At 39.5% G+C, this 11812-nt stretch overlaps 1 protein-coding gene across 1 annotated transcript; it reads left to right on the forward strand.

The window, feature by feature from the left end:
• Nucleotides 1-535: 535 nt before the first annotated feature.
• On the forward strand, nucleotides 536-8168 carry SEC61G (SEC61 translocon subunit gamma). The gene is made up of 4 exons (XM_015074451.3): nucleotides 536-664; nucleotides 2301-2399; nucleotides 3886-3988; nucleotides 7997-8168. Exons 2-4 carry the CDS (start codon nucleotides 2306-2308, stop codon nucleotides 8004-8006), a joined length of 207 nt encoding a protein of 68 aa, XP_014929937.1. The 5' UTR covers nucleotides 536-664; nucleotides 2301-2305; the 3' UTR covers nucleotides 8007-8168.
• Nucleotides 8169-11812: the final 3644 nt, after the last annotated feature.

Below are 11812 nucleotides of genomic sequence, written 5' to 3' on the forward strand. Positions count from 1 at the left end.
CCAAACCAAATCAAACCTAGAGTACACCTAATGATGGATTCAATTCTAGATATAGTCCCAAGACTGATAATCAGAGGAAAGCCAGCTTTGGGGGTTGGAGACCATTTCGAGCTAGGTCGGTCATATGATTGTTTAGTTTATAAGCTTCATTTTGCCCAATAAAATTAAATGCATCCAGAAAGTATGGACAGTCAGGAGATACACGACCAAGATGAACTGCATAAAACAGAAACTTCTATCAGAAATCATCCCCTCAAATGGAATCCATTTAGCAGAGATTTACCCAGTTCGTGTGTAATAGAACAGGTACCGCGCAAGGCCGAAGGGGCCTCTTGCTGTGAACGCGAATAGGGTGAGATCGGCCTGCTGGGGGAACAGGGGAGTTAGCCAGGGAAGAACCCGGCAGACGCCACACTCAAACTGCAGAAAAGAAAGCCAAACTCCCAAACCGCTCACGTCAGCTACCCCGCAGCGCACTTCTTCCGGGATGCGTGTCCAAACTGCCCGGAGAGCTGCGCTTGCGCACTGATGTTTCTGCGTAAAGGACCAATGAACGGGGGAGTGGGCGGGCCATAGGCCAGAGACTCGGTTTCCGGTTCCGGCCGTCCTTGGTCAGTCCGCTTTTGTGCTACGTGTCGCTGGCGTCTGAGAGTTTGCCGGGCAGGTGAGCATCTATCTCTTGGTGGGCTTGGGGATGAATCCTTTGTGACTAGCGGAGGCGACGGGCGTGGGCGAGCCGTCGGCCCTCTCCGGGAGGCTCTCCGGGAGGCTCTCCGTTCTGGGGGGTCTGGCGCCCCCGGCTGCCCACGAACCTCCTCGCACGGCCTGCTGTGGAAGTAAAGGCCCAGGGCCGTGGCCTCCTGAGGTCCCGAAGGAGTGTGGCTTTGGAAGCCCTTGCTCCTTCAGCGCCTAAAGTCCTGGCCCAGGCTTCGGTTTTCTAGCTGCTCGTCCTGGGCCACCTCGGTGTGCAGGTTTTACTCTGTTAGGGGGCTGCTGGTGTCTTCTGTGCTCTGGTCAGAGATGATGGCCTGCCGCTGGAGTTCCCTTAGGCTTTGGGAGTTTGTGTGTAGTGTCCTGCCTTGGAAGAGTTCTATTTAGCCCTGGCCCTGCCACCACGTCTATAGGATAAAGTGAGAGGGTTGGTCTAGATTCTAGATCGAGAGATATAGCAAGTGACCGGATCCTTTCCCCTGAAAGTGAACAGTGTTTTACGCATTGTGCCTTTTTTTTTTTCATGGAGAAAAGTTTTTAGCTTTCATCACGACATCTATAAAGTTTAAGCCCGCTGGATTTGAAGAACAAAGTTAAGTGAAGTACTAAGGAAACAGGCATTGCTGTGTTTTTGGAGGCACCCAATGTACTTGGCCTAGAATGTTTATAGAATTTTATTCCAGCTGCCCGCGCCGGGTGAGGAAACTGGAGCTTAGGAAGGTTATATTTCCTAGACAGGAATTTGAACCACCACCTGCTCTTCCAATGGTACTCATTCCTTGATGTAACAAAAATTTATTATGTGCCTGACCACTGTTCAAAGGGCTGGAGGTAGGGTAAAATGCAAGTAGTAAGCTCTCAAAGCTCTCAAAGCTAAGATTGGGTGACATTTCTATTGGGCAGTAGATTCCTCAGAAGAATCTAGCTGATGAAGTATATAGCGCTGTTTTCTTAAAAGGTGTGTCCTACCTAAAGGTCTGGAGTTCAGGTAATAGCTTCTGAGAGTCTGGATCTTGGTTTAGTCAATCTTTGTGGTTTTGAAGATTTGATAGATCTGTTCCACACAAAAATACTCTTCTGAAAGTGTTATGTGACTGTGGTTTACAACAATCAGATTGAAGTCCACGTTGCCCCTAGGCTAGATTCTTGCAGCGTCACAGTTGGCCTTCACTACACTTGACACTGGTTTCTGAGAGTTTAAAATAAAATATGGAAAATACTTGTTGGATCCCCAAATTGTTGGTTCTGTAGCAGGAGCAATGAGAAGACTGCACAGTGGGAAAGGAATGGATGTGTTAAGTGCTTAACTTGTCATGTTAGGAGCATGTGTCCTGTGTCAGTGATAATCCTGGAGGTGAGACCTGTGCTTGTTTTATAGCCTTTGATCTGATGCCGGAGTTAACGAAAAAATAATGTCCGTTTTGTCTTGGAGTCTGTATTGTTTTGTTTTGTTTTATGAGATGGAATTGACTCGTATCAGACATGAATTCATGACTAGTTTCCTTTATATTTTGATATAACTGATGAAGTGCTGATTTGATGATAACCAATACCAGTGAGCATCTTACTTTTTTGTTTTTTTTAAATAGGCATCATGGATCAGGTAATGCAGTTCGTTGAGCCGAGTCGGCAGTTTGTGAAGGACTCAATTCGGCTGGTCAAAAGGTGCACTAAACCTGATAGAAAAGGTAATAGCTTTAAAATGGGAAAAAAGATTAAATCTTTACATTTGCTAAATCTTTTCTTTGATTGGTATCTTTCTGCTTAATAGCCGTTGGCATTATTTTGTCAACATTTTTAGCGATTCATTTTGCTTTATGTATTTTAATACTGCCATTTTCTAAATTTTGTACACTTTTTTACACTTTACAGATTTTTCCGTTTTATGTATTTTCAAATGGTGAAAGATAATTTATCACAGCCTTGTGTTTCATGTTAGGTTTGCCTTAGTGGTATTTAATGACTTTAGAGTTTTAGGTGTCAGTGTCTTCCACATTTCCACTCCGAAAGATCTTTTGGAGTCCTCCCTTCTCTGTTGCTGCCCCCATTTCCTCCCCCCAAAACAAAACCTTAACATGAAATCAACAGTATAGTTGTTATCGATCTGCTAAGTTAAACTTCGTTTATCATGATTCATCTGTAAAAAGGTGCACCAGAAATGGTGTACCTTTATTCATTTGAGTGTTTCCCGAGTTAGCACCTGGGAATATAACAGAATATAATATATATGTAGTGTAATAAATATATACACATATGTAATAGAGACCTGTCCATGTTCTTGTGTAGTGTAGAATCTTTCAGGGAATATAGTCATGAACCAGTAATGGCAATTATAACTCTAATTACTTCTGCGGTAATTACCGTGAAAGACAAATAGAAGTATGGACAGCACATAATAGTAGGACTAACCAAGTCAGGAGGGCACGGGGGCTTCCCTGAGGAAATAACATTAAATGGAACATTACCATGGTCTGAAACCTGTTTTCAGATTATGCCCAGCCCAGCTTGATTTCTCAAGCCTTATTCCTGGCTTCATTATGATACCAAAGACGACAGCTCTATTGTTCATTAAAAATCATGTTTTATGTTTTCATAATTAATACTTTTTTTTAAATTAGAGAGCGCATGCGCAGGGGAGGGGCAGAGAGAGAGGGGGAGACACAGAATCTGAAGCAGACTCCAGGCTCTGAGCTGTCAAGCACAGAGCCTGATGCAGGGCTCGAAACCATGAACTGTGAGATCGTGACCTGAGCTGAAGTTGGAGGCTTAATCGACTGAGCCACCCAGGCACCCCTATAATTAATCCTTTTAACAGTGTAACAAATTTTGAGATGGATGCTGTATATTTCTGTTATCCGTGTTTCTTTTTTCTTTTTCTTTCTTTTTTTTTTTTTGATATTCTGGTCATTTGATAAGAAGTTAGACTATTTTGCTGCTTGTTGATGGAATCACTAGCATGGGCATACACTTTATTTCTATGTGTCCCTAAAAGAAATTTAAAAATTTGTCAAGCAAATATTTATTAATAATGTCATGTTTTGTTTAACTTAAAATGATATGTTCACTCTGGAGAAATGTACACCAGTAAGTTTATTTATATTGCTGCTAATTTTTTCTCCTATATTTGCAATGTCAATGTAAAAAATTATCTAAATTTTGTGTTTTTAAATCCAGAATTCCAGAAGATTGCCATGGCAACAGCAATAGGATTTGCTATAATGGGATTCATTGGCTTTTTTGTGAAATTGATCCATATCCCTATTAATAACATCATTGTGTAAGTAAACTTTTTGAAATGGACAGTATCTAGTATAGAATAAAAACTGAAATCATTTGAGTTGACGGCCTGCGATGTTATTAATACACAGATATGTGCTTTGACTTTTTAATGCTGCTAGAGTCTGCTGCTATTTATTGAGTACCTGATAATTCAGAGTGATTTTATATGTTATACAGTCTTTATTAGCAACTCTGAGATAGGTACAATTTTCTTTTATAAATACAATTTTAAAGGGTCACGAAAGTGAGTTAAAAACAGTTTGTGACCAAGCAAGTGACAGAACCAGTATTCAAATTTAAGTCTTCTTTATGCTGTATATTAAGTTGTTGGTTTTTAAAGTGCAGAGGAAATGCTCCCCCTGTGAAAGTCACTACAGTGATAGAATTCAGACTCTAGACTCGATCTCTTAGGTTCAGATCCTCTCTTTTGTTACTTAATAGCTGTCCTGACCTTGGGCATTTTACTCAGCTTCTCTGTGCCCATTTTATTCCATAAGGCTAATAGCTTTTATTTGGGTTATGGTAAAGATTAATGGCTTAAGTCATGTAAAACCGTAAAAAACAGTTGGGGTAAGACAATGAAATGGAAGTTGTGACTGCCATGAGCCACTGGTACTAATGGAGGGTTTCTTAACCCTTTAGTGTCTTAGAGAGGAGAAGAAAGCACTGACAAACTGGGATTACTTTATTCTTTCCTAAATGCTTTTCTTTTCAGATTGATTATAAGTTACGGAGAAACCTAATGGCAGTGAGAAATGAGAGTAGTCAGTTTTAGGCATTTTAGTTTGGTGTAAAGACTTAGTATGAGTTGCAGTACTCATTTGCTCTTTGATGCTTTTGTATTTATTTAATCTCTGAACTTCAGCGCCATTTAGAAGTAGTAATACCTATTGGGCTTATTTTATGGGATGGGGAGGTTTAGACATGTTTTGTAAACTATACATCTTTTAAGTACTAGATGCTGTTGATGTAGATGCTGGTGGAAGTTGTCTTCTAAATGATAAGTGACTGAATATATTGTGAGATGGGGTTCTTAAGTAGGTCATTATAGTTATTAAGCAGAAGTGCCACGAAGAGATACCGTGAGATCAGAGAAAGTTAGGCCTGAAAAGGATCAAGTCTCTCGCATCTCCTCCATCACTGAGAAATCTCTATTCTACTACTAGTGAGCAATACCAGCTCTGGAATTGTGGAATCATGGAGAGAATGGTCAAGTAGAATTAGGAAACCTGAGACTCTGTCTCTGGGCTGCACTTGAGCTCATCAGTAAACAGAAGGGATAGGATGGAGTTTCTGGGAAGTCACTTCATTTCCATACATACAGCTCAGGGCCTCTTGCTTCCCATTCCAGATAGGTTTAATTGATACAGTTAATTTTTTCAGTTGATAGGGAATTTGTTTTCTGTAAACACCCCTCATTGTTCTTAGTTTTACCCTTTGGGACAACATATAACTTTCTCTCTTTCAGTATATTGTTATATGAGTGCCTCTCACATTTTTTCTCCAGTCTTCCCTTAATATATTTTTAACTCTCTTGCCAGGTGTTACTGGCTGCCTTAAGTGATTGATAGGGCCTTTCACATTCAATTATGAGTTCTGAGGCATTCCTGGTATAGATACTTACATCTATCTATGCACACACGTAATGTTAATCTATGTAAGTACGTATACATATATTATGGGGTGTGTGTGCGCACTGCAGAACCTAGTTCACTGTACTCTTGTAGCCATGAAAAGCACTGAATAAGTGTTTGTTGAATTAAGTCAACAACTTAAGGTTTATCTTTTTCTAAGGGTCATGATGGTATGAACAATCTCTAACACTTACTGGGCACTTCCTGTGTGCCAGGGACTCTTCCTGCTTTAGTTAACTCCTTTAATCCTCATGACACTTCTGTGAGGTTAGTACTGTTCTTTTCATTTTATGGATGAAGAGACTGTGGCATGGAGAGTAGGTACTTCCTCAGGCTGCTTGGCCGGTAACCGGTAGAGCAGTGTACCATACGCAGGCCGACTGGCTCAGGAGCCTCTATTTCTAATTGTTGAGAGCTCTCTCTCATGCTGGCTCTGTTGAACGTTCCCTATTTTGAGTCCTGTTCCTCACTTTATGCTCCAGTTTGCATTTCATCCATTCTCTTAAAATCCAGTGTTTAGAATCAAATGCCTCTACATGTTCTTGCTGACTGCTAAAATCCTCAGGTTTCTCACAATTAACTGCTACAATAAATTTCCTTTATCCTGGGTTTAAACAGTTGGGGTGGTTTATTTTTAGCCTAAAAATGGAACATTTTCCTTGTTAAATTCCTTTTTCCTGGATGCCCTTAGGGAAGACTTTTGAATTTTTAATCTGTCCAACATTGTTATTTATCCTAGTTTTTTTTTTTTTTTTTTAATTTTTTTTTTTAACGTTTATTTATTTTTGAGACAGAGAGAGACAGAGCATGAATGGGGGAGGGTCAGAGAGAGGGAGACACAGAATCTGAAACAGGCTCCGGGCTCTGAGCTGTCAGCACAGGGGCCCGATGCGGGGCTCAAACTCACGGACCGCGAGATCGTGACCTGAGCCGAAGTCGGCGCTCAACTGACTGAGCCACCCAGGCGCCCCTATTTATCCTAGTTTTGTATTATGACAACTTTTATTTCCTTGTCTAAGTTGTAGCCTAAGGACAGGGCACTCTGTTTAGGACAGGGCAGCCTTAGTGCACCCTTTTCGGATGGAGTTTAGTCAGGTTGTTCTAACAGGGTTTTGAAACAAGTATTAAAAATTCGCTTTCACTTAATTCTTTCCATGGCAAATACACAATATCTTTTATCAATCTTACCAATCAGAGATGGTTCAGCAGCTGGTTACTTAGAAAACTTGTCATCTGGTGACAAAATTGTTTCAAAGTTGAAGGAGTTAGAAATCTACCTTTAGAGAGTTTTTACATTAAAATGAAGGCCAAATAAAGCATTCTGTGAGAAATGCTATCAAAACTTATTCTTCTCATGACATTCTTCAACATCTGTAAAACCCAAAGATCTTTTTTTCCTGCTTGAAAAGAACATAAGTCACTGTTTTAATTATTTTGGGGTGATGGCAAGTGAAATACAACCACAAGCTTCTCTTTCATTAGGCTAAATTATCACTTGTTTTCCCTTATGATAAATGTATGTCCTCTTCTATAAAATTAAAGCAGTCACAAGTAATAGCCATAGTATTATAATTTAAAGGAGTTATGTAGTCATGGATAGTTTAGTTACAGCAATACAGTTTAATAACAAACACTAAAAATACTTGGCATTAAAGTAATATTGAAGAGTATTTCTTTCAGGCATATTACTTTCATCGAGTAGTGCAATTATTTTTCCTTTTTTAACATTACTAAACAATACTAGGGACGCCTGACTGGCTTATCAGTAGAGCATGCCACTCATGATCTCAGGGTCATGAGTTCACGCCCCACATAGAGTGTGGAGCCTACTTAAAAAAACAAAAAAATGAGTAAACAATACTAAAGTGTGCATCTTAGCATGCAGTTTTAATGTTTATGCTTTTGAAACTTAGAAGTTCTGTAGAAAAGGTGATTTTTGTTTTCATTATGATTAAACCCCTGTTTTTTAGTGATTGTGTGAAGATACAGTAGTTGGAAACTGTTGAACTAGTTTGCATTCTTTATTTTCAACTGATTGTGTATCAAATTGAAAAACTAACCAGCTAACCATCCTGTTATGTAATTCATATTTTTCATCTTGTTCAGAAAGACTTTATGCTAGACTGTTAAACACTTGTCCCCAAAAGAGGATTCTGAGTTTTTAATACAAACCTGTTCAAACGCCACATCATCTCTAAGGACCTTTTTTAGTTACAAGATTTTAAAGTACAGTTTCTTCTCCTTTGTGCTATCTTTGGGTTCTCAGATAACTGGTTTTAGTTCCATAAAATTGTAGCACATTGCATTTCAAATAATTATTGTTATTAAAATGTTCTATACACTTAAATGGACCATTTTTCTTTCTTTTACAGTGGTGGCTGAATACCTTTTTAGAAGAGTTTTTCATCTTGGGGATTGGTGAATAAGTGAGGATTTGAGAAGCTCATGGAGTAAAAATCTGTCTATATGTTTTGTGTTTTTCTTTCTTTTTTTGCCTTCCAAGATGTTTTGTATTTGTAAATTAAAACAATTTCAAAATAAAAACAGGCTTATCTTTTTTCCATCATAGATATTTATCAAATTTGATAGGAGATAATGGGTTCTTTTTTTTTTTTCCTAAAGTTTATTTATTTTTAGGAGAAAGCACAAACAGTGGAGGGGCAGAGAGGTAGGGAGAGAGAGAATCCCATTCAGGCTCCATATTGTCCTCCCAGAGCCTGAGGCGGGGGTTGATCCCACAACTCTGGGATCATGACCTGAGCTGGTATCAAGAGCCGGACGCTCAACCGACTGAGCCACCCAGGCGCCCCGGAAATAATGGATTCTTTTCCCTCCCTCCCTTCTTACTTTCCTTCCTTCCATCCTTCATGTTTTGACTTATAGGAGAAATTAAAGTGATGTACCATAATTTCTGAGTGCACCTCTCTCAGATAAACATTTTCCTATCATGGAAGAAGAAACAAAGTAAAGGATGGTAAAGGTAGTGAAAGAATTCGAGGATAGGGTAGGAGTTTTGTCCTTAAGCACTCAGAATATAAGCAGGTAGAGCAATAGAAGTGTAGGTGCTACTTGGAATATTTTCCTGAAAATAATGGTGGAAACTTCAGTGTGAGAGGCCCTCTTCAGACAAACTGGTCACACTGTCATAAACATTGGAGTTCTGAGTTTTGTGAAGAATTCACTGATAATTGAATGTAAGATAAAAAGTGGCCCTATTTTCTTTCCCCTTTAAAACACAATAGTAATAAGCTAGTGAGATAGTTTATTCCCCTTTTAAAAAAGGTTTGTTTGTATGTTTGTTTGCTTTTTAAGATTATTTTGAGAGGAGAGAAGAATCCCAAGCCGGTTCGGTGCTGTCAGCATGGAGCCTGAAGTGGGGCCCGCTTTAAAAAAAGTTTTATTAATCTGTTCAGTGTTTAGTTACTGAATTTTATTTCCCAAGTTCTATATGTTCTTAATAAATTGGTTAGTAGCACTGAGAAATGTATAGAATTGTTGAATCATTATATCGTATATCTGAAACGTAACTATGTTAATTATACTTGAACTAAATATTTTTAATTGATTAGCAGCACATATTTGATAAATGTCCTCTGATTCTTCTTTTGTTTCTTTTTTTTAAGTTTATTTATTTCAAGAGATAGCACGAATGGGGGAAGGACAGAGAGAGAGAGAATCCCAAGCAGGCTCAGTGCTGTCAGCACAGAGCCTGAAGCAAGGCTTGAACTCATGAAACCATGAGATCATGACCCGAGCCCAAACCAAGAGTCAGGCGCCTAACCGGCTGAGCCACCCAAGCATCCCATGTCCTCTGATTCTTCTTGAATAAGGTAGGCAGGGGTCTAACTGGTAAGGTTGGGCAATATTCCTCATTTTTGGAATCCATGGTGCAGAGAGCAAGGTCTTTCATAGTGATGGTAACATATTTTCTGCCTATATTTGAAATGCCAATAAGTATTTCAGTTTTGAATGAATTGTCCTCAAGGAAATAAAAATACAGCCTTGGCCATCTATAATCTTAGGGAGTCCATATAGCCACATTTTACAGATACTTCGCTCCTTAAAGACCAAAAGTATGTGTGTGTATGTGTGTATGTACATGCACATGTGTACATGTATATATGCACATGCATATGTGTATATATGTATACATAAACCTGCATATATTTGTACACATACATGTACATGTGCACATAATACATATAAAGTATGGACAAATTCTAAAGCGTAGACTTTCTTTGCTTCTGGCAAATGTGTATATTTTCTTCTAGGATAAGATAATTCTGGACCTTAGTATATTCATTCTTGATATAATTATGAATCCCTATTTATAGTGTGTATTTTGGCTGTTCACTTTTTATTTTGCTGACTTGCTGGTTCTTGACACATGGATAGGTAATGTACTACATACATATGTTTATACATGTAAACTGAAAGCTGACCAGTAATGTGAAAGAACAGAATAACCATACTCAACAATGAATCTTATATAGGAAAAATAAATAGATTTTTCTTATTCACCATGTAAGTATATCTAAGAGCTGGTGCATTTGTGTTTTAAAGGGTGGCTCAGTTGGTTAAGCATCCGACTTCTGCTCAGGTCATGATCTCATGGTTCGTGAATTCTAGCCCCACATTTGGCTCTGCTGACAGCTCAGAGTCTGGAGCCTATTTCGGATTCTGTGGCTCCCTCTCTTTCTGCCCCTCCCCTGCTCACACTCTGTCTCTCTTTAAAAACTAAATAAACATTTAAAAAAAAATACAAAAATTATGTTCCCTTGGGTCCTCCCCTTAGAGATTGATTCAGTAGGTCTGGCTCAGCCTGAGTATTTGCATTTCTGTCTCCCTGCTGATGGCTGCTGGTACATGGACCACACTTTGAGTGTCAAGTTTTCTACAGTTCTTAGTGGTTTTGGGGTACCTGGGTGGCTCAGTCAGTTGAGGATTCAATTTTGGCTCAGGTCATTATCTCATGGTTTGTGAGTTTGAGCCCCACGCTGGGCTGTCTGCTGTCAGTGCAAAGCCCCCCTTCAGATCCTCTGTCTACCCCCCCTTTGCACCTCCCCCACTTGCACTCTCTCTCTCAAAAATAAATATTTAAAAAAATAAAATAAGGTTCTTAATATTTTTTCTTTTTTTTAAAGATTTTATTTTTATTTATTTATTTTTAAGAGAGAGACCGAGTGCAAGTGAGGGAGGGGCAGAGAGAGAGGGAGACACAGAATTCAAAGAAGGCTCCAGGCTCTGAGCTGTCAGCACACAGCCCGATGCAGGACTCGGCCTCACGAACCATGAGATCATGACCTGAGCCGAAGTCGGGCGCTCAACTGACTGAGCCACCCAGGTGCCCCTAGAGATTTAATTTTTAAGTAATCTTTACACCAACGTGGGGCTTGAGCTTATGACTCTGAGATCAAGTCACATGCTCTACTGACTCAGCCAGCCAGCCAGCCATCCCCCAGAATTTTTAATGGTTTTGTGTTGTTTAAATACTTACAGCAAAATATAAGAATGTCCCTCTTGTAGTTGTTCTGCAATTCTCATGAACCCCTATGCCTTAAAGCAAGTGCTCAGCCACCTGGTCCACTAGACTAACCACAAAAAGTCAACAGAAAAATACACATCAAGGAGGAGACAGAAATAAATAGTCCAGACAGCATGGCAGAGCCTTGATGGAAGGGTAGCAAATAAAGCATGGTTCCTTTTCCAATTGCTTTGTTACTGCTGGAAAGGAGTGTTTTACTCCAGAATCTTTCCTTCTTGGACCATTTGTCTCATTTTGTTAGGAAGGTTCTACTTGGAAAGAGTGGTATTTGATTTAGCCTGAGTGCTGGAGGCATCACTATACTTTGTGTTTGAAGGAGTGCCTTATGCCAGAAAGCATTAGAGCTGAATTCTACCTCTGATGGTACACTCTGGTCATAATTTTGTGTGCTACAGACAGTCTCTTCTGGGTAGATTTCCTGATGCTTCCGATTTTCTGAGGCTTTTTGTTGTCCCATTTTCTGAGGCTCATTCTACCTCAACCCTTTCGCATTCCATAGCCATGCTTACAGTCATGTGTTCGCTTGTCTCCCACATGATCTTCCAGCCCCTAATCGACCTTGTTGTTTTTGTTTATCTTAGTCAACATTGATTATAGCATTGTTTGTGGGCTTTTGAGAAGGTTCTGAGAATGTCTTGATACC

Source organism: Acinonyx jubatus, chromosome A2 (assembly GCF_027475565.1).
Source record: "Acinonyx jubatus isolate Ajub_Pintada_27869175 chromosome A2, VMU_Ajub_asm_v1.0, whole genome shotgun sequence".
Lineage (NCBI taxonomy): Eukaryota > Metazoa > Chordata > Mammalia > Carnivora > Felidae > Acinonyx > Acinonyx jubatus.